Here is a 23,433-nt window from a genome sequence, read left to right on the forward strand (position 1 = left end):
ACCGCCCTCTTCACACACACCCACGCTGCCCTCTTCACACACACCCGCGCCACCCTCTTCACACACGCTCACCCGTGCTGCCCTCTTCACACACGCTCACCAGTGCTGCCCTCTTCACACACACCCGCGCCGCCCTCTTCACACACGCTCACCCGCGCCGCCCTCTTCACACACACCCGCACCGCCCTCTTCACACACGCTCACCCGCGCCGCCCTCTTCACACACGCTCACCTGTGCCGCCCTCTTCACACACGCTCACCCGCCGGCCCTCTTCACACACGCTCACCCGCACCGCCCTCTTCACACCCACTCTGCACACATGCTCACCGGTGCCACATGAAGTATGTGCAGAGTGTGGCACCGGTGAGTGTATGTGCAGAGCAGGGAATCCAAACCAGTGTTAAAGAGTTCTCCTGTCTTGCAACTTTACACATTTGAGAGAAATTAGCATGGGAAACTTCACTTACACGAATAAAACAAAAGACCCCCCAGCACACCACCCCTTGAATCTTTCACACAATCAGCACACCACCCTGTGAATCAAGGTCCTGGTAGGCTTACTTCCAGGACCCATTAGAATTTAAACAAACCAATTTTTAAAAACCTGGCAGTAGTTAAGTATAGGCCTGCGCAGTGGCTGAGGCCCGTAATCCCAGCACTCTGGGAGGCCAAGATGGGTGGGTAACCTGAGGTCAGGAGTTTAAGACCAGCCTGGCCAACATGGTGAAACCCTGTCTCTACTAAAAATACAAAAATTAGCCTGGCGTACTGATGGGCGCCTGTAATACCAGCTACTCAGGAGGCTGAGTCAAGAGAATCACTTGAACCCAGGAGGCGGAGGTTGCAGTGAGCCGAGATTGCACCGCTGCACTCCAGCCTGGGCGACAAGAACAAAACTCTGTCTCAAAAAACAAACAAACAAAAGTTAAGTACAAAATAAACAAAAAACTGAAAAAGATCTTATTTGGACCTGCAGGGCACACAAGCACACGCATACACACGTCTGTTCAATGAGAGTGGCACAGATTTTAAACTTTCTACCTAGCTCTACTGGGTATCCTGTGAAGGACACGGGGGTCACGAAGACACCAAAGGTGCTGCCCCCTGCACACCCACCTCGACCGCCGCACTGTCCGATAGGCACTGGGAAGAGAATGCTTTGCTTTTGAGTGTGATCTAGACCTGGACTTAGATGACGAATGGTACTTGGGAGAACGTGATCTTGTTCGAGATCTTTTTTTGTGCTTTTTCTTTTTCTTTTCTTTCTCTTCTTCTCTCGGTGGATCTTTGCTTTTGCTCGAAGGCCTATCGGGTGGTTTAACTTCTAAAGTAGGCAGAGATCTGCCTCCAGTCAGTAGAGGGCAGGGCGTAGTGTTGGATTCCTAAGAATAAAAGGAAAATCTGGGTGTTAACAGGGAAAACAGAACACTGAAGATGTATATTTATAAAATTTCAACTTTGGGCCCCTCACACCAACAAACACAGCAACCATCCCTTACAAAGACCCGTCTCCTCCTGTAGCTATCCAGAGTGACCTCCTTTTCACCTACCAGGATGCAAAGGGAGAAAGGGAACCCCCTCTGGTTCCCGAGCCTTTCCACAGGCAGCACTCCCTTCCCAGCCCCCAGGCTGTGGACAGCAGGAGCCAATAAGAGGAGCACAGTATTAGAGATGCCATGCTGGAAAAAAATACGTTTCTTTTTAATAGTTTTAACTACCAGAGGAGAGATTCCTCAAACCTCCAATATTAGGTTTTTAAATGAATCTCTGCACTACTCTGACAATAATTTTTAAAGAAGGTCTAGGTTCCCCTTTGATGTTTTAAAACCTCTCCATCTGAGTGTCACATACATGCAGAAGAGCATACGAATCTTCAATGCATCCTGACACATTTCCACCACAGCGTATCGGAACCAGGTCAGGAGACAGCACCCTTCAACAGTGTGGGCCTGCAGCCTGGCCCTCTTCCCCAGAAAGCTCACTCTCTCCTCAATTCACGTTAAGTGAATTTTAAACTACAGCCATTAAACATTTCACACCTTTAGACACAGTGAAAAAATCTGCAATTCATCATTTAGTGCCTCAAAGAAATTCAGGTTAGGTGCTGGGGTGGGACCTAATCTCCCAGGCTGCCCCCAGCTGCTCCCCAGGGAGAGAGCTCCAGCCCAGCCTGTGGTACAGTGTGCAGGATGGCACAGTGTGTGCAGGACGGCGTCTGTGAAAGGCAAAGTGCTAACGGGGCTTCCCTTCCTTCTTTCCTCTCCCTAGGTCTGCCGTGGCAAGGCCAACTGGCTGAGGGAAAACAAACACTGTAGAAATGATTCTTCTACAGTTATGCTTCTTACTTTGGTTTTGAGATCAAAAGCAATTCAGCGGAGCCCTGGTGGGGCAGGCCCCAATTTAAGATGAGATTCCACTCGAGCTGGCTGCTTTATGATGGCACTGTGATTTCCCAGTCCTCTGTTCAGCCTCCTTGCTGTTTCCGTTTACACCATGCTCTCTGATGCCCCTCCCTGGTTGTGGGCGTGCTGCAGGCACGAGGGCAGGGATGAATTCGGGATCTGATGGCCCTCCCATTTGGCTGCTACCAAGTTCACCACTACCAAGTTCATCTTTACGGCTCTGCCTAAATTATCTCCAGGGACACTTTGGTAAAAAAAAAATCCATTTTACTGTGGGAGAGTTCTTATCAAAAAGGTCTTTCTCATTTGAAATTCTGTAAGTGTAACAATATTTTTCTGGTCTAACTTTTAAATATTTTATTGTTTTTTGGTTTGTTTTGAGGCAGAGTCTTGCTCTGTCACCGGGGTGGAGTGCAGTGGCGTGATCTCAGCTCACCACAACCTCCGCCTCCCGGCCTCAAGTGATTCTTGTGCCCCAGCCTCCTGAGTAGGTGGGATTACAGGCATGTGCCATCATGTCCAGCTAATTTTTTTTTTTTGTTTATATTTTTAGTAGAGAAAGGGTTTTGCTATTTTGGCCAGGCTGGTCTCATACTCCTGACCTCAAGTGATCTGCATGCCTCAGCCTCCCAAAGTGCTGAGATTACAGGCGTGAACCACCGCACTCAGCTAAAATATTTTATTGCTTACATAATTCTAACACACAAACGTCCAATGAGAAACCAAGCTCTATATCCAAGAACACCCACTCCACTCTGGCATTAGTCAGGATTTGCCCATAAGCAATGCTAAATGATCCTTTAAATTAAAAAGACAATACATAAAAGCCACTAAGCTTTACAACTTCAGAGGCTCAACATCCCAGCTGTGGCCTCTCCCATACACACTGACAGGGCTTCCATTCTGCAAACAGCAAAGAACAAAGGTTTGTGAGCTGAGCACATCCTCTGAGGTGAGCCCTGGGTGGGGCCAGAGAAATCAGCTGAGGCACTAAAAAAATCCCAATATCCACGGACTCTAAACCAGGAGAAAGCAAGCCAGCCCCGGGGATGAAAGACGCCACTGGGGACCTCAGCACGGGCACCTGTGAGTGTTTGGGGACGTCAGAGCTGCTGCAGGTCCTTTTAGTAAGGCCCGGGATTTCCCCAGGAAAACAAAGAGAAAGCTGCGGAGGAGAGCCGAGACACACACTCCACCCTCGAGTGAGGAGTCTGTTCTGTGGCGAGAAGGAAGGGAAGCACGTCTTTGCTGTCTTTTTCTGGTGAAGAACTCTCCTCATTTACTCTCTCTCACAAAATCACTGCACTATTTTGGCGTGTGACTGATAATACACGGCGTTAAAACAGAGGGGAGATGGAAAAACCCGGTCCCTGGCAAACGTCTGTGAAAGACAAAACCAAACGGGCACGAGACGCCATCTGAGGCATAGTCAAGACAAACAGGAGTGCGAGGAGTCAACTCCCCAGCTGAGTTTCTACTCCTATTTTTACTGCCAATGATTTGAACCTCTAAACTTTTTTTTTTTTTGCCTTTATCCTAACTAATGCCTGTCTTTAATAATACTTGGCCGGGCGCGGTGGCTCAAGCCTGTAATCCCAGCACTTTGGGAGGCCGAGACGGGTGGATCACAAGGTCAGGAGATCGAGACTATCCTGGCTAACGTGGTGAAACCCCGTCTCTACTAAAAAAAATACAAAAAACTAGCCGGGCGAGGTGGCGGGTGCCTGTAGTCCCAGCTACTCCTAGCCCAGAACTGGACTAGGGAGGCTGAGGCAGGAGAATGGCGTGAACCTGGGAGGCGGAGCTTGCAGTGAGCTGAGATCCGGCCACTGCACTCCAGCCTGGGCGACAGAGCGAGACTCTGTCTCAAAAAAAAAAAACTTATCTCACCACCATGGTTAAAGACTAGGGCTTCATTTTGAGGCGAGGGGACAATCTGAATCAACACTTTCAAATGTCACTTGTAATGAAGCCCAGTTCTATTTATTCCAACAACACGGTCATCCTTCACCACAAAGGTGAAAACTAGAGCTGCTGCGAGCTCTGCCAGGCTGAATTAAGATGGTCTGTGATGCTGACATTGCCGCTTTTTTCAGCTTCAAGTGCTAAAAGTGCACAAGGACTGATGCCAAACACAGCTTCCCAGAAACCACAGCTGCCTTTGAGATGCAATTTTAATATTCCAGCAAAAATGATCAAAAGCGAAGTCATGTTTGAGTGTGGGGGGCAGACATACGTTGGTTCGGGTAGAGTCGAGGACAAAGCAAAGAACTTTTGAAAAATGGTCATTTCTGAGAGCATTAAAAGCTTCCTGCCTGCCACTTTCGTAACATTGGAAAACAACATTGATTAGTCCCCCTTTATCACAATGAAGTATTTGGCAACAAATTAGCACATGAACTAGCAACTACTATTTCCTACTGTGGCAAAACAAATTGCTCCAAAGCTGACCAACTGTGTATCTGATTGTATTGGAAAATAAAAGAAATCTTATTTGTGAAGGGCGTTACATTACCTATGAAATGGGCCAATCCCACGGACGGACGGTGAACACTAGAGCGTCCTCTCCATCCCTCCACCCAGCCCCACTGCCCTGCCGTCTCCTGGCCAGGTGCGCCTTCCCACCGCTGCCCCCACTCTGCTCCAGCGCCCCGCCCCGCAGCCACACTCTTTCAGCAGAAATGCAGCTCTCGGCTCATGCTCACTTATTCTGGCGTCCCAGGTTCTCTACAACTGGCCTCCCATTGTCATACCCGTTCTGCCTGAGAACGTGTCTTCCCGAGCGGGGCCACCAGTCCTTTACCACTTGTGGGTCTTTGGTCCTCGTGGGTCCTCACTATTCTGTAAGCTCCTCAAGGCCTTGCCTGAGCCCTAGGTCCCGGAGCTGCCACTCTCCTCCTGGCTGTGCTGTCCTGATGGAAATGCCCATGTGTGCACAGCAACAGCTCAAATGCTGTCACGGTCACTGGTGAACAAGCAAGCTTCTAATGCATATCCCAAAGTGCCTCAGCACCTAGCACACAGCAGATTCAGCAAACATAGGCGGGTTTCAGTTCCTATTTCCTTGTCAAACTCTTACTGGAATCGTAAACTTGGCAGGATCTGTAACTTGAAGACATCTACGGGCTGGGTGCAGTGGCTCATGCCTGTCATCCTGGCATCTTGAGCGGCCAAGGCGGGAGAACTGCTTGAGGCCAGGAGTTCAAGACCAGTCTGGGCAATATAGCAAAATCCCATCTCTACCAAAAATACAAAAAACATTTAGCTGGGTGTGGTGGCAAGTGCATGTAAGTCCCAGCTACTTTGAAGACTGAGGTAGGAGGACTGTTTCAGGCCGGGAGGTCAAGGCTGCAGTGAGCTGTGATGGTACCACTGCATTCTAGCTTGGGCGACACAGTGAGACTCTCTCAAAAAAGAAAAAGAAAAACATTTGTGGAATCCAGGAAATCATCCTGCAATCTGTTGCTACTATGTAAATGACTGCATGACAAAAGGGGTTCAGTGAAGACTGCCTTCTCTTCATCCTGGATTAAGAACACATACTAGGAATGAAGAGAGAATAGATGTGATATGGACAGGAGGCAGGGAAATACTGGCGAGGGCTTCACACTCAAGCCTGGACCCATGGCCCAAAGTGAGAACTATCCCTGTTTTCCCGCCTGAATGTTGCCTTTTGGCCTGTTCTGCCCCCTATCCTGTGCCCATAAGAACTCCAGACTCCAGACTCAGGGGACACACACAGAAGAGAGACGCGTCTGAGCGAAGAGAGGATACGAAGCAGCTGGATGTCGGAGAGGAGTTTGGCTGAGGATGGCCAGACTCCAGGGGAAAACTATCTTCCTGCTGTAACCCCTTGTCAGCTTCCCTTTCTGCTGAGACCACTTCCACAGCTCAATAAAGTCCTCCACATTCATCATCCTTTAATTTGTTCGTGTGACCTGATTCTTGCTGGACGCTGGACAAGAACTCAGGTACCAAGAGGGCAGGGTGTAAGGGCTGTCACCCTGGCCCTCCAGAGCTGATTAACACTCAACGCTGACTGTAACACATGCTTTCTGGGGCTCCAGGGGTCACAGACACCCCCTCCTGGACGGCAAAGCTAAAAGAGCATTGTAATGTGCTTGGAGGATGCCGTGAGGCCAGCGCAGAGCCTGCTCCCGCTAGAGAGGAGCGTTCCTTTGCTCTGGTTCCCGCACTTGTCCGTTCATGTGGTCCCTCCTGTAAGAGACTGAGTGGCGGCCGAGTAAACGAGCCATCCCCTTCGCGAGTCCTGGGAAGGGGTCGAGGGAACTCTTCAGTCTCATATGCAGGTTTATATGCACTATTTTTGCATATGCTTTTATAAATTTTATACTCCACTTGAAAAACTTAGAGTACTGCCAATATCTTTCCATGCCAATAGGCACATTTTAGGACATCATTTACAACTGTATCTGAATACGTAAAATCACCTCTCCTAACAATCAACGGGACTGAACAGGAACACATACCAGAAAGATCGAGTACAAATGGGAATTCAGCACGTCGTGAAGAAGGCTCTGAGCCACTGGGAAAAGATGCACGACTTACTGAATGTGTTGCATCTAGCGACATGCTCCTCAAATTGAAATTAATTCCAAGCGTGGCAGGTCAAAAACGTACCAGAGCAAAAAAAGTTTGTGACACTGATGACAAACAGCTAACATGAAGCAGCACAGACAAAGAAAGGGCCCTTCCTGGGCCCAGAAGAAACACAGGCCCAGGCTAAGGGAAAGTCAGTTCAAAAGACAGCCGACAATGCCAAGAAACATCAGCAAAGTGGCCGGGCGCGGTGGCTCAGCCCATCATCCCAGCACTTTGAGAAGCTGAGGCGGGCGGATCACGAGGTCAAGAGATCGAGACCATCCTGGCCAACATGGTAAAACCCTGTCTCTACTAAAAATACAAAAACTAGCTGGGCATGGTGGCACCTGCCTATAGCTCCAGCTACTTGGGAGGCTGAGGCAGGAGAATCACTTGAATCCGGGAGGCAGAGGTTGCAGTGAGCCAATTGAGCCGAGATTGCGCCACTGCACTCCAACCTGGAGACAGAATGAGACTCCGTCTCAAAAAAAAAAAAAAAAAAAAAAAAAAGACATTAGCAAAGTGACTCACTATTACTTCTCATTAAATATGTAAGTTAAAGCAGATGCTGCTTTCCCGCCGAAAGGCTGATGGTGACCAATGCCGACAGAGGCATGAAGAAACAGTTCCCATACTCCATGGGGGCAAATAAAACGGCTACAATCCCTTCAGAGGTCAGCTGAGCAGTATCTCAAGTTAAAAAAGGAATTCCATGGTGAGGATTTCCCCCATGAGTGCGCTCACTGGAGTACACAAGACGCAGGACACAGATCGGCTGATCGGCATTGTTCACAAAGACAGACCTGAGACGTGGCTCACATTTCCCACAGCAGGGGAGGGGCACACACAGAGCGGGTGATTTACAGGTAAACTACTTACAGTCATTTGGTCAATAAATATCTACCAAGTGCCTGTAACACACCAAACACTACTGTAAGCATTGATAACAGAAGGATCTCTACTGTAAGTGAAAGATAATGTCAGAAAAATACGTAGGGTATGATCCCGTAACTGTGAGGTTTTACATCTCTACATACATGAATCGAATTGAGTTTTTCCCCTCAAGAATTCACAGGAAACAAAGGGGGGCATACACACGACGGAGCATCATTCAACCGTAAAAAGGAAGGGGGTCCAAGGCGGCTGCCGCATGGCTGGACCGGAGGACACCACGCTAGGTGAAGTCAGCCAGGCACAGAAGCACAGACAACGCAGAATCCTGCTCACACGTGGTCCCCAGGAGTCCCGTTCAGAGGCTGAAAGCAGGTGGGTGTCAGGGCTGGGGGAGGGGAGAGCGGGGAGTTACTATTTAATGGCTAAAGAGTTTTGGTTTTAGAAGATGGACATTCTGGGAATGGATGGGTGGTAACGGTTGCACAGTGTGAATACACTTACTGCCAGCATAAACGGCACAGTTAAAAAAGGTAATATGGTAACCTTTATGTTAAAAACTCAAACTACAGAAGGGAGAGAATTGAGAGGAATTTTAAAAAGTGCCATTTCTACAGGAATTAAAAAAAATACACAAGAAGGAAAGGACCTTTTCTCTTGTATACCTTTCTGTAGCATTTAAACTTTAAAAATCATATGTATACATCAGTTTTACAACAAGCAAAGTAAAGACAGGGAAGTGACTGTCCTTCAGGCACATAAGCTGCACTGTGGCTGTTTTTAGTTAACTTTAAGGTGACAGTAAAATTCCTGCCATGTTACACCAGGTCTTGTATAAGGGAGTGTCCTCATGTCACCCTGCAGAGTCAGCCCGAGCGAGCCATGGCTCCAACAGACCTGGGGGTGCCATGAGCCTCCTGGTGCTGATGCGCCCTCAGCCACGCTGGCTCCCTCACCCAGGGTGTGCGGTGGCCAAACATGGTTTTGTCTCAAGTCCTCTTGGACTCCGAGAATTTTACAACTACATAGCTGGGTCAAATGTCTCAACATGAGTGAGTAAAGTAGATGCTAGAATACTTAGTAAAGTCAAGGGTAACCTGTCCCAGAAGTTGTTTTAGGCTAAAAATATTTTTGAGTTTGAATTTTATTTATGACAACTGCCAATTTAATTACAAGTATTTTTGTTTCAGAAGCAATTAAAGACATTTATCATCATCTGCTACAACCATTACACTTTTGTTGAAATGGCTTGGTAGCTGTAATCTGCACACACACACACACACACACACACACATCCAGGGAGAGCATTCTAGTGATTTAAACACTCGTTTCTATGTTCTATAGATTCAAAAACCAATGCTTGCAAACAGGAGAGGTGAGAGAAATGTACGTATAAAAATAAATAGGATAGATCGAGAACATCTTGGCTAACATGATGCATGATGAAACCTCGTCTCTACTAAAAATACAAAAAAATTAGCCAGGCGCGGTGGCGGGCGCCTGTAGTCCCAGCTACTCAGGAGGCTGAGGCAGGAGAATGGCGTGAACCCAGGAGGCAGAGGTTGCAGTGAGCTGAGATCACACCACTGCATTCCAGCCTGGGTGACAGAGTGAGACTCCGTCTCAAAAAAACAAATAAATAAAATAAAATAAATAAATAGGACAAAGGCCTAAGCTGAACATATCTTGTGTTTATAAGGAAATAATTCTGGTTGCTGTGATGTGGAACTACAGCAGATTGGGAAAAACTGGGTTAGTGATAAATTATCGTTGTGACTGAATTTCACTGGAAATTTTATTACAACCTACAGACACAGTCATGTAATATAATTGGTTAAAGTATTCTCACAACTGTCTTTCGATGAACCCCTTTATCCACTGCACAAATGATATCAAAACATGATAACCCATACGCCACTGTAACAGGTCCCTTCCTTTCTTAAATTCCCTTCCCTTCTTGCCACATGCATATTTTCATGGCTGTAACCACAGAAGTGGATGTATTTTATATTGTGCTTCTCTTGCTTATCACATCAGAAGCATTTTCTGTGTGGCTACAAGCGTCCTCATGATCATTTTTGTTGTTGTGTATTTCATCCCCTTATTGCTGCAGAATATCTTCTTTTTTTCTTTTTTGAGACAAAGTCTTGCTCTGTCACCAGGCTGGAGCACAGTGGTGTGATCTCAGCTCACTGCAGCCTCCATCTCCCGGGTTCAAGCGATTTCCCTACCTCAGTATCTGGAGTAGCTGGGACTACAGGCGCGCAACACCATGCCTGGCTAATTTTTTGTATTTTAGTAGGGACGGAGTTTTAACATGTAGGACAGGATGGTCTCAATCTCCTGACCTTGTGATTCACCTGCCTTGGCCTCCCAAAGTGCTGGGATTACAGGCCTGAGCCACCATGCCTGGCCATCCTTTTTTTTTTGCTCTGTCGCCCAGGCTGGAGTACAGTGGCGCAATCATGGCTCGCTGCAACCTCTGCCTGCCAGGTTCAAGAGATTCTCCTGCCTCAGCTCCTGGGTAGCTGGGGTTACAGGCATGCGCCACTATGCCCAGCTAATTTTTTGTATTTTTAGTAGAGACGAGGTTTCACCATGTTGGCCAGGCTAATCTCAAACTGCTGGCCTCAGGCGATCCACCTGCCTTTGCCTCTCAAAGTGCTAGGATTACAGGTGTGAATCACCACACCCAGCCAAGAAATCCTATTAAAGCTAAGGAATGACCACAGATCCTTTTGCCATAACTGGCTGAAGTGAGGAGGCAGGAGGCAGCCCCGACTCTGAAGAGCTGTGGAAAGGCTGTGAGATGGTGTCCTGTGGGGCTGCTGGGGGTTCCCATCTTCCCTGAAAATGTTCATTTCTGGGACTGGCAAGTTGAACAGCTCAGAAGACTGGGCACCACCGACCTGTGGAGCTGAGGCTACAGTGGGTGGCCCGAGCACTCAGGAATCAGGGGCAGGAGCCCACTCTGTGGCATTCGGGGACTTGACAGGGTCTCACACAGACTCATCTTCTCTGCTCCTCTTATCTAACTCTCCCCTCCCTGCTCATCATATTATTTCTGAGGCCTCCTGCCAGATGTGAGGGGATTTCAGACTGACTCCCAAAACAGGAAAGCTGATTCAGCCTTCCGCATCATTTCAAAAGTCTGAGCCCAGAATGTTGTTTCCACAGAAAAACAAGCGGAGTGACTTCAGGCAGAGAATCAGTTTTGAATAATGGTTCTGGACTCTTAGAAATGTCAGCATAATTAAAGTGAAAGGCTCATTCTATACTATGGGAAAAAAAGAGCTACAAAAGCCATGTGGGGCCACTTGGAGCAATGTGACTGTGGCCTGCAGAGGAAGTGATGTGCCATCAGCGGGCACTCTGCGTGCGGCACTGTTTCCCAAAGCCCCTTCATGGGTATTCAGGGTACAGCGATCACTACGTCTGCAAACGACTCTCAGAGAGGGCGAGCACGCGTGGGTCAACGTGCCCACATACAGATGAGTGAGCATGCGCATGCAATAGCCTGGGCACTGGGGGCATCGTACCATTCTTTCCAATTTTTTGAAGGTTTGAAAACTTTTCAAAAAGTAAAATTCCCGGAGTTACTACCTTTTTTATTCTTTCCAACTTTTATTTATTTCATCACCCAGGCAGTGAGCACAGTAGCAAACAGGGAGGTTTTTCATCTTCACCTTCCTCACTCCCTCCCTCCCCACTCAATGAGGCCCTCATGTCTGCTGTTCTCTTCTCTGTGTCCATGTGCCCTCAATGTTTAGCTACGACTTATAAGTGAGAACATGTGGTGTTTGATTTTCTGTTCCTGTGTTCATTCATTTTTTTTTAGGAGACAGATTAGGTTGAGAAAGATTTTATAAAAAGATTTTTTAAGTGCTCTTGAAATAACATAAAACCACAACTTTTTAGCTACTGTCTAATTGTAGATCTAAACCCATTCTAATATTATAGTTCAAATGTTAAGTCAGCTTTTAATTCATCTACAATTATAGGACTAGTTACTGAAATGCCCAGCTTTGTCATAGTTTATTGACACAAAGACAATACTCCTTTAATCCTCAAAGGATGTGTCCTACTCTATTAATTTTTCTTACTTTAAAAGAGTTATGTCTCCAAAATGCTCCTAAAGTCCCCAAAGAATTTCTGGATATTCTTGTAGTTTAAATACAAAATGAAATTCAGAGACAGAACTGCTATAAAAAATCTAAAATTAAACTTAAAAGATTCTAAATTGATGTGACTAAAAAAAAAAAGCAGCGTTTTTGCTGAATACGATTAATTATTGTATGCTGCTGCTGAAGGCATCAGTGTTTCCTGAAGGCCTCTGGTCTCAGACACCCATGTGAGCAATCCCCCTGGCACAGGAGACTTGTAAGACAGCCATGTGATGACCCCCACGTAAGGCCATATCCCTGCTCACACCACTGAGGAAGGAGCCATGTACTCCCGGAGTCTGTTCTCTTAACTCCCTCTTCCTTTTTCTCTTTAATTAAAGTGCTGACATTGATACAGACTGTGGCAAAAGGATTTCTGCCCTAAGTGTGAGCTCAGTACTGGTGTTGCCGCAGAGGCGGGGCTCCAGGGAAGTGTGTCCACCACATTTCCCCAGCAGGACCCATGGGAGTGACTCCCCAGGCCCTCCTGCCCACCCCATAAGGGCAGCTGTGAAGCAGAGGCTCCCCCGAAATCGCAGGCAGTATTTGCTGTTTATGTGAATGTGCACTTACGGGGGAAACTCTTGTCAAATTCTTAGATTCACAGCTATAAAGCAAAAGACAGCCAACCCACGTAGGAAGGAAGAGCTGGGGGCTCACATCCCTCACTCAGGCCAGAGACTAGGGCAGCTGGAGGGAGACACATCCTCCCTGCTTCTACATACCAGGCAGCCCTGCGAATACCAGTGTGGGATTTCTTTACTATACCTCAACACTGAAAGGACTCTCCTCAATTTTCCCAGCTTCTGCTTCCGGCAGAGGATTTTTGAGGGTCTGTAAAAATAATGCCGCTTTCCTTTTACGTTCTGCTTGAAGCTGTTTCTCTTTTGACTCCTTAGACGCCTGGGCCAGCTTTTCCCGGGCAGCAGCTGCGAGGCGATCTTCCAGCTTTTGCTTTGCTTAAGGAATAAACAAAGAAAAAAGAGAAGTTTAGAGCAAGCAGTATTCTATCTGATCTTCATTTTCACAGGTGGCAAAAGCGCCATACGATGCAGTCAGTGAAAGTTTCTGAATAGGTACATACATCGGACAAATCAAATTTTGAAAGAATTAGTTTATAACGTGCCTTTTTCTGGATATTTTACTTTTAGAGTTAGAAGGCTGATGAGAGAGACTCTATACTAACGAAAGCTGGAATAATGAAAACCTCAGAATGGCTCTCAACATATATCCAAAATATTCACACCAGGCAATGAATACTCTATGAGAAGTGTTTTATTCCAAATGGTCCGACAGTTGGTTAGTTTACACACAGGAAGTACAGATTCAGATGTACAGGCATGAGTACAAGTTCGCTTAGGGAGAACACCACAGCACAATGGAAGTTCTTGATGGTGGATTGTGGTTGAAAAATGGCCTTTTTTTTTTTTGGAGACAGAGTTTTGCTCTTGCTGCCCAGGCTGGAGTGCAATGGCACGATCTCGGCTTACTGCAACCTCTGCCTCCTGGGTTCAAGCGATTCTCCTGCCTCAGCCTCCCAAGTAGCTGGGATTATAGGCGTGTGCCACCATGCCTGGCTAATTTTGTGTTTTTAGTAGAGACGGGGTCTCACCATGTTGGCCAGGCTGGTCTCTAACTCCTGACCTCAGGTGATCCACCCGCCTCAGCCTCCCAAAGTGCTGGGATGACAGGCAGGAGCCACCACGCCCAGCCTGAAAATTGGCCTCTTTTAAATGTTGCTTGATCTGAATGTGTGTATACAGGAAAAGCAATTTAAGAAAATCAGTTAGAATAGATAACAACCACAATGCAGCAACCATTATTTGACTGCTTTAATGCAGAATAGAATTTATTTTGGAGTCAGGATGGGAAGACTATATGCTGTCCCCATGCTGCCAGCAGTGTTGGGGTGAGTGTGGTGGCCACGTGTGGCCCATGAAGATGAGCTGCAGCCCGAAAACCAGCTGGGTACACACTACCTTCAAGGGCCCAATGGTTCTGTCGGGAGGCAGCCCCACGAAAGGCGTCTCCTAGTTTGGTTCCTGAGCTGGGAAGCAAGGCTGAGCCTTTGACCCTGGGGCTGCCAGCCAAGCGCAAAGTGAGCCTCCATTAATGCATTTCACTGTGGCGCATGAGGGCTAAGACGGCCAACTCAGCTTCTTCGAAAACAAACTGCCAACGGCACTGCATTTGAGGTTCAGTGAAGAGCAGAGCTCATTCCTCTCACAGAGAATGTTTCAAAACCTCAGACATGTTACACAACTCCCAAATGGGCCTGATTTCCAAAGGCTTCAGATTCTAGTTGGCAGCCTTGAGATTTTTTGGCTTAGCAGATAAATCTTATATTTATGTATTTCCTTTCTTTCAAGAAGTTTAAAAGCTATCAACAAACCTTGCTTTGCTTCTAGCTCCTCCTGGGTAAGTTGAGGCTTCTTCTCCTCAACAACTACACAGGGTGGGGCAACTGCTGGGTTAGTGTTTGCAGCACTACTAGAACTTTCTTGGCCTTCTTTGCTTTCTTCATCATCATCACTGTCATCATCTAGCTTAACACGATTTTTTTCCAGGGGAAGCAGATCATTTTCTTTGGCCTTGATTGCAAAGCTTATTGGAGCAAAGGAAGCTATTGAGGAAAGGTGAGAATTACGATACATGTTACAGAGTGGAAATCTTTGCAGGCCCTGCTACCCACCTGAGCACAGGCTGCTGGGAAGGGGATGACCAGCATGGAGCCACATCATACACAAGGTCTCTGGTGGGACGCCGTGCCGTCAGAGCAGACCTGGACAGATGTGCACTGCACGGCACGGGGCTGGGGCAAGCCCCTGAACTGTGCTGTGAGAACGGTACTGACTGGGGACTGCATGGCAAGGGCACACTTGCTGATGCCAGGGCAGTCACCTGCAATTTTAAATGGCCAATTCTTGTCATTTCTCTCTCTCTTTTTTTTTTTTTTTGAGACGGAGTCTCACTCTGTTGCCCAGGCTGGAGTGCAGTGGCACCATCTTGGCTCACTGCAACCTCTACCCCCTGGGTTCAAGTGATTCTCCTGCCTCAGCCTCCCGAGTAGCTGGGACTACAGGCGCCGCCACCACGCCCGGCTAAATTTTTGTATTTTTAGTAGAGTGTTAGCCAGGATGGTCTCAATCTCCTGGCCTTGTGATCCACCCGCCTCGGCCTCCCAAAGCGCTGGGATTACAGGCGTGAGCCACTGTGCCCGGCCTCATTTTTCTTTAAAAAAAAAAAAAAAGCTCACAGCTCAGCATATATCTAAATTTGCTTCAGGAGGCATATGATGTGACTCCACTATAAACAGGTCTCTTTCAAAAATTTCCCATGACATAAAACAGCCTTTTCTTACAAAGCAAAAATTACAGAATCCATGCCTTTATTCAGCAAACATTTTTACCTGCTTTTTGACAGGCATTATGTTAGACCATTTTCCACACCTGTAAGAAAATTTCAAACCCAGCGTAACAAAAATTTAGAAGCAATCCCTCCTCCTAGAATATCCAGAAAGTTTAATTTAAGGGAAATATGGAGGCCCTGAAGAAAAAAATCATCTTCCCTGCCCCACCACTCAATGAACACAGAGTCCCTTTCTCTTTCAGATGCTGTGATAAATGGCTCTTGACAAGAGCTAACTGGTTGCAGTAAGATACAGTATTTGAAAATACCATTAGTTGTTATTTATGAAGAATATTCAAGTAACCCACAATGAAGGGGATGCTAAGTGCACCGCAAACCAGGTGACTGAGAGGCAGCTTCTGGAAGGGATGCAACTTGTTTGTGATGCCGCCTCTACGGCACGCGGTGGACCACCTGGCTGGCCCCCGGAGGAGGTCCTCTCGCTTTAGCATTTTACAGCTTCAAACCCGTGTGTGATGTGAAGTAGACAGTTAAGTATGTGATAGCCTGGACCCTCTGAAATATAACCACTTTTCATCAGCAACTGCCTCAAGGGACAGGGCACACACCAAGATACTAATACTGGGAGAGCAGTATTTTATAACGTCAAAATAAAAAGGAGCAGGGCCGGCAGCTGAAGCCAGATGATGAGCACGTCTGTGGGGCATGAGCGGTCATTATGTGATATTCTGTTTTCACACATGTTTGAGATTTTCCATAAGAAAGAAAAAAACTGGCCAGGCACAGCGGCTCATGTCTGTAATCCCAGCACTTTGGGAGGCTGAGGCGGGTGGATCACAAGGTTAGGAGTTCAAGACCAGCCTGGCCAACATTGTGAAATCCTGTCTCTACTAAAAATATACAAATTAGCTGGGTGCGGTGGCGGGTGCCTGTAATCCCAGCTACTTGGGAGGCTGAGACAGCAGAATCACTTGAACCTGGGAGGCGGAGGTTACAGTGGGCTGAGATCACACCACTGCACTACTCCAGCCTGGGTGACAGAGTGAGATTCTGTCTCAAAAAACAAAAGACAAAACAAAACAAACAAGGGGCTAGACTAAAACATATCACAAAATGATTTAATAACAATTATTTCCAAACCATCTCCCCAAATTAGAAAAATATGCAATCAACAAATAAGAGTATTAAGATGAAAGCTTCTGGAACACTTTCTAGTGATGCTCATTTCATTTCACATTTTATTTTCTTAATTTTTTTTGAGACAGGGTTTCACTGTATTGCCCAGCCTGCAGTGCAGTGGTGCAATCATAGCTTATTGCAGTCTTGACTTCCTGTTCTCAAGCAATCCTCCTGCCTGAGCCTCCTGAAGTCCGGGATTACAAGCATGAGCAACTGTGCCCAGCCTCAAGTAGACTTTTTTTTGCTTTTTTGAGACGGAGTCTCACTCTGTCGCCCAGGCTGAAGTGCAAAGGCACGATCTCAGCTCATTGCAACTTCTGCCTCCCAGGTTCCAAGCGATCCTCCTGCCTCAGCCTCCCGAGTAGCTGGCATTACAGGAGCTCGCTACCATGCCCAGCTAATTTTTTGTATTTTTAGTAGAGATGGGTTTCACCATGTTGGCCAGGCTGGTCTCCAACTCCTGACCTCAGGTGATCCACCTTGTCCGGCCTCTCAAGTAGACATTTTAAAGCTAGTATATATACACACCAAACACAAAGCCAAAACCACAGCTGCTCACACTAAGAGTGGCCTATGGCACATGGCCCACAGGCCTCCCTTACTCAGCCTTTACAGCTCCACAGGACGGACACTGAGAGGCTTCCCATTTTACAGATGGGAAAACAGAGGGTGAAAAGATGGTACCTCAGGTCAGGGCAGGGAATCAGGAATTACTTCTTTATGTGGAATTTTTCAATCACAAAATTGTTGCTTCTGCCTAGAATCTTCCTTGCAGATCACATGACAGCACATGGAAAGCATGTCCTACCGCTTCAGCGAGTGGTCTCACGCTGCATTCAGAATAAACCCAGTTCCTTCCCAAGGCTACCATGTCCCTGCGAGACCGGGGCCATAGATCCACGTTTGCACTGCCCCTCACCTCTGCTGCCGGCCTGCCCTCTGCCTGAGAGCTGCCTGCTCTTCTGTCCCTTTCACATCCTTCAAGGATAAGCCCCTACGATGCCTCCTCAGACAGGCCTGCCCAACCTCTTTCCTGCACACCACTCACTATGATTTGCATTCAGGTGATGACAGTCCACTATCTCCCAGGCGGTGGAGGACGGGACCCAGCGGGGACAGACGCACGGCTGACATAGCATTGGGCACCCCTGAGTGACCCTCCATCTTCCGCAGCAAATGGGTTTCTGCTTTTTAGCTAACAACCCTTACTGCTAACTTCTGACTTCAAAAGTAATATACATTTTCCATGGGAAATTTTGAAAACATATGAGCGAAAAGATCAACTGCAATCCCAATACGGAAAAAAATCATCTGAACATCATCTGTGGATCCTCGGCCGAAGAGTACAATGGTGCATGTGTGAAAAACGGGGGCACAGCTCCTCGTTTCATAACCTGCTATTTTCACTTAATAAGCAACTCCTTTTTTTTTTTTCTTTGAGATGGAGTTTTGCTCTTCCACCCAGGCTGGAGTGCAGTGGCGCGATCTAGGCTCACTGCAACCTCCACCTTACAGTTTCAAGCGATTCTCCTGCCTCAGCCTCCCAATTAGCTGGGATTACAGGTGCCTGCCACCACACCTGGCTGATTTTTGTATTTTTAGCAGAGACAGGGTTTCACCATGTTGGCCAGGCTGGTCTCAAACTCCTGACTTCGTGATCTGCTCCCTTCGGCCTCCCAAAGTGCTGGGATTACAGGCATGAGCCACTGCATCTGGCCCCAGCAACTCCTTTCTTTACTGTGTAGACATGTTTCCGTGTCAACTCAGACCACTTAGACAGCAAAAAGTAGTATGGACATGCCAATTCACAATTTACCATAACTGCTTCCAAGTTTCTTTTTTTTATTTTAAAAAACAAACATGCCCTACAATGAACATCCATGTATAGACATCTTGGTAAAACACGTTTCTAGGAGTAGGTCATTTTCATTTAAAATTCAGTCCATATTACTGGGTTGTATCAACTTACACTTCAAAATCAGTACTCCCACTGCCCACAGCCTATCATTGTTACTTTTTTTAAACTTTATCAATTTGAGAGGCAAAAAATAAAAACCTGTTAATGAGGATACATTGAAAAAATATATTTACTGGCCATCGATTTTTCTTCTTTTTGGAACCATCTTTTCATGTCCTTTGTCTATTTCTCTAGGTCAGTGATTCTCTTTTCTTATTGATTTATAAAAGCTCTTTCTATAGTAAGGATGTTAACCTTCATTTTTATGTGTTAGCAATTACTGCCATTTCTGTATTTCTCTTTTAACTTTATTCAGGCCAAGCCCCCATTAAACCTACTAATCTTTCCCCACGATTTACGGCTTCAGTTCTTAGACACTTCTTTCCAGCTCCAAAATTATTTCAAAAAATTACCTTTATATTTTTCTACTTTTCTGGTTTTATTTTTTACATTTAAATACTGGATTTATATGGAATTATGGTTGTCAAATATGTGATGTCTTATTATTTTTCAAAACGGAGAGCCTGTTTTTCCAACATCAATTACTGTTATACTAAAGAAGTTTCATCATAAAAACGTGAGAGAATGTTGCTGCTTTCTCGGCATCTGAGAAAGCCATTCATCTGTTAATATGATAAACTATACTAGAAGATCTTCTCATTTTGTGACATACTGGGATTCCTGCAACAATCCTACTTGCTCATCACTTATTACTATTTTCATACATAGCTGAATTCAGTTTCATATCTTAACATCTACACTTGTAAGTGATCGTGGTCTACAGATTGCCAAGCTTTGAGAGCTTCATTCTTTTCCATCTTTCTTAATGCTCTGGAGGGGCTTTAATGACGTAGGCGTTCTATTTCTTGAGGGTGAATTAACTTGACCTTTAATTTGTCTTGGCTGACTGCCTGGGTTTAGAGGTATTTCACTAACCAATTATTTTCAAAATTCTTTCAGGTCTATAGATCTATGTCAGTTCCTTATTTATGAAATAATTTCAGCAACTCATGTTTTCTTAGAAAACAGTATTTTTCACTGATTTTGAAGTTCATTCAAATTTGAATATATGTTCTTCATATACTTTAAAGATACCTATAATTTTTTTCCTCTGTTACACACGCTGGAACGCAGTAGCGTGGTCTTGGCTCACTGCAACCTCCGTCTCCCAGGCTCAAACAATCCTCCCACCTTAGCCTCCAAGTAGCTGGGAGCACAGATGTGTGCCACCAAGCCTGGCTAATTTAATTTTTTTGTAGAGACATGGCCTCACGATATCGTCCAGGCTGGTTTCTACCTCCCAGGCTTAAGTGATCCTCCCACTTCACAGCCTCTGTGAAGAGCTGGTGCTACAGGCATGCGCCACCATGCCTGGCTACATTTTTTGTAATTTTAGCAGAGACGGGGTTTTGTCATGTTGCTCAGGCTGGTCTCGAACTCTTGGACTCAAGCGATCTGCCTGCCCTGGCCTCTCAGTGTGCTGGGATTACGGGCGTGAGCCACCACACTCCACAGCAATTTATTTCTAAGCAATCTTTTCCACGTCTGATTATAAGTAGCACAAGTTTTATAATATTTTCAGTTTTGTAGAATACAAATTAGAGACTTAAAGATTTTTCTCCTGTTACACAGAAGTCTGTTTCAGAGATGCCCATATGCCTGGAGGCTCAGCTGTGTCTCCCGAACTTCGGAATCTCTGTGGGCGCAATGACATTTCTGTCTCCGCATCTATTCAAAGAGAGGCTGGCCTGTGCTTTTGAGAACTGAGAGTTAGCATGAGTTTGTCAGATACTGAGTAGATCTCTGTTCAAGTGTCTCAGGCTTGGGTGGATGGAGACGGGAAACTTCTGGGTGTGCTGTTTTGTCTGCCAGGTGCCAGGACAATCAGGGAGGTGTGGAGAAGGCCATGCTGGTTGGCAGCAGCCTTGTGTGCAGGGCTGCTCCTCTGCGAGCCCCACAGCTGGCAGGGGTCAGGCGCCTTCCCTGGGCTCACAACCCCTCTCCACGCTCCACAGCTGGCTGTGTCAGGCGCCTTCCCTGTGCTTACAAACCCTGGGGCAGGAGGCAGGTTCGGGCTGTGGTTTCTTTCTGGGGTGTGAGAAGCGATGAGGTACTGCTGCCTCTGGGATGCTCCCAGCTTGTTCCAGCCTCCTGACCGCCCCTCTGTGGCTGACGGTCGACTCCCCTGGGGTCAGTGCCCTGAGTCTCAAGGGCACTTCTCTGCGAGCTCCAGGTGTGCTGCCTTACCCTGACATACAGACAGTACCTCCCTCTGCTTTCTAGAGCAATAACCATTTTCATCCTCTACTTATTACAATCCTTTGTTATTCCAATGAGAGTCTGCGGTGGCTGGGAAGGGTGAGAGATGGATCATTTGTGCTCAGGTAACCTCCTGGAATGAGAGGCCCAAAGACACACATAGTGAATTGCCTAGTTAGCGGTTCATCCGCACGGATTTGGTTTCGCTGAATGATCATCATTCTCATACAGCAAGGCATCTTTATGCAAAGGATGGTCCTCTTACCACCCCAGCCTACTTCCTCAATCTCTCGTCTCCACTCTGCCTTTCCTTCTGACCCAAGAGTTGTCACCTCACCTCACTGCCACACCTGTCACACTCCATTCCAGGCCACCAATGCAACCAGAAATCTCTGAAGTCGCTCCAGTAGCTTAATTGTATCACAAAGTCACCAGACTGGATAAAGTTATTCTGCTGACCTAAAACCTGTCAGATGTGCTGGCCCCTCCCCCACAGGGCACGCCTGGACAAGATGGCCAAGGCTCCTTCACCAGCTACCCCCCCAGTCACTGCTGACTACCTACCACATCTCAGCATGGGGCCGGGCAGCTCGCACCACCGGGCTCCTGCCTAGGGCTGCACCCCCGCCTCGGTGCCTCCCGTTCCTCTCGCAACACCAGCTGAACGCCTCTCCTCCACAGAACCTCCCTCCCGCGGGGGGAGCCCACTGCTGCTCCACACGGGCTTCCATGAGGTTCCTGGCTACGGGGCCTGCTCTGGCCTTTGCTTCTGTCTGCTTTTTAATTGCAATGGCTTTTTATTTTTACGTGCATGTGTGTCCTGCGACATGAAAGTCTCCCTCCAAGAACATAATAAAGTAACTGAAATCGAGTGAGTGAAGTATTGCCTGGCCTGCTTTGACAAATAAATAAATGAATTTCACTGGTACAACAGTTTGCAATATAAACAGCTTCAGAAGTCCCAGGGAGTACGAAGGATTATTTGAAACTTTCTGCAAACGTCCAGTACACTGAACAGACTGTTAGACACATACCTAAGGGCTGCTCACACCCACGTTACCTCCAGTGCCACGCTAGGCAAGCACGCCACAGCGCAGAAGGCGGAGGTTTCGCCGCAGAACCCGCGGGGGCCGCCAACCCCAACCCAGCCTGCAGGTGAGGTCGCCGAGGATCCTGCGCTTGCCGACTTACGGTGGAACGTGCAAGGCCAACATGCAAGTGGCAGCATACCTTTCACCAGCTTCCCGTCCGGGACGGTCTTACTGGATGACGCCTCCTTCTTCCCGCCTGAGCCTGCCCGTGCTCCCACCTCGGCCGTGTCTTCAGGTGCGCCGTCCTCCCCAGTGTCACTCGGCTTCTCAGGAGCAGAGTCTGTGGGAGCCTCTTCTGGTGCGGATACAGCCTAGAGATGAAACGTCACTATAAACTGTCAGCAAGAAATTATACAGACATTTTCAAAAAAGAGAGATGTATACAGTATGTATGTTTCACTGGACAATGGCAATTGTACATTGCTGCCCAAGCAGCACTGGGAACAGACTTCCAAATCCAGATCTGCTATTTTTTCTTACAACAGAATGTATCAAAGAGGAACAGATTTCCTCCTGTCTGAAAAAACACTATACTCTTTGAAGCCCTAATACTGCCTTGGGAACCAATCTTCGGTACCTTTTCTTTGGACGCTGATTACTGAGAATTCTTTAAAAATACCAAATTATCCCCATCACCTACAGAGGAGTCAGTTTCTTTCAGTGTGGGCCATGCCATCGGAGATAAAGGTCTGAAGAAATCTCCTGAGAAGCAAGGTCCATGTCATCTCTTCACCAAAACTGGCTTTACAAAAATGTCAGGGTGTCTGTATAACTGAGAAGAGCAGAGCAAAGGCAGAAGACGGGGCTGTGGGACAAAAAGCACTTCCAAGGGCACCAGCACCACACCAGGGACCTGGTGAGGGGGAAGGGCGTGCAGGAGGAGGCAGAGGCTGTGCTGCAGGACATCCCCAGCACCAGCTGGCCAGGTGTGAGGCGCCCACACACACAAACACACACACACACACACACACATATATATATATATATATATATTTTTTTTTTTTTGAGACAGAGTCTCACTCTGTTGCCTATGCTGGAGTGCAGTGGCGTGATCTCTGCTCACTGTAAGCTCCACCCCCCGGGGTCCATGCCATTCTCTTGCCTCAGCCTCCAGAGTAGCTGGGACTGCAGGCGTCCACTGCCACGCCTGGCTAATTTTTTGTATTTTTAGCAGAGACAGGGTTTCACCATGTTAGCCAGGATGGTCTCGATCTCCTGACCTCATGATCCGCTCGCCTTGGCCTCCCAAAGTGCCGGGATTACGGGCATGAGCCACCACACCCGGCCATATTTTATATATTTCATACATGTTAACACAACAGAAGCAGGGTACCCGGCTGTCAGGAAATGTAGCTAAAAACTGTAGACAGCCAAAACATCGAACAGCTGAAGGAACAGGATTTTTTTTGTTTAGAATGTGCTGGACAGGCCGGGCGTGGTGGCTCAAGCCTGTAATCCCAGCACTTTGGGAGGCCGAGACGGGTGGATCACGAGGTCAGGAGATCGAGACCATCCTGGC

At 47.1% G+C, this 23,433-nt stretch overlaps 1 protein-coding gene across 2 annotated transcripts in view; it reads right to left on the bottom strand.

Annotated features, from left to right (window-relative positions):
* The window catches only part of SFSWAP (splicing factor, suppressor of white-apricot family), a 92,570-nt gene that overhangs the window by 21,992 nt on the left and 47,145 nt on the right, over positions 1 to 23,433 (bottom strand). For both annotated transcript variants that reach the window (XM_011961120.1, XM_011961110.1), the window contains exons 11-14: positions 22,054 to 22,225; positions 14,452 to 14,682; positions 12,828 to 13,018; positions 1,118 to 1,383 (exon numbers count right to left, since the gene is read on the bottom strand). In XM_011961120.1, the coding sequence (XP_011816510.1) occupies positions 1,118 to 1,383; positions 12,828 to 13,018; positions 14,452 to 14,682; positions 22,054 to 22,225 (860 nt within the window). The remainder of the gene's footprint in view (positions 1 to 1,117; positions 1,384 to 12,827; positions 13,019 to 14,451; positions 14,683 to 22,053; positions 22,226 to 23,433) is intronic.

This window comes from Colobus angolensis, unplaced genomic scaffold, assembly GCF_000951035.1.
Source record: "Colobus angolensis palliatus isolate OR3802 unplaced genomic scaffold, Cang.pa_1.0 Scaffold115, whole genome shotgun sequence".
NCBI lineage: Eukaryota > Metazoa > Chordata > Mammalia > Primates > Cercopithecidae > Colobus > Colobus angolensis.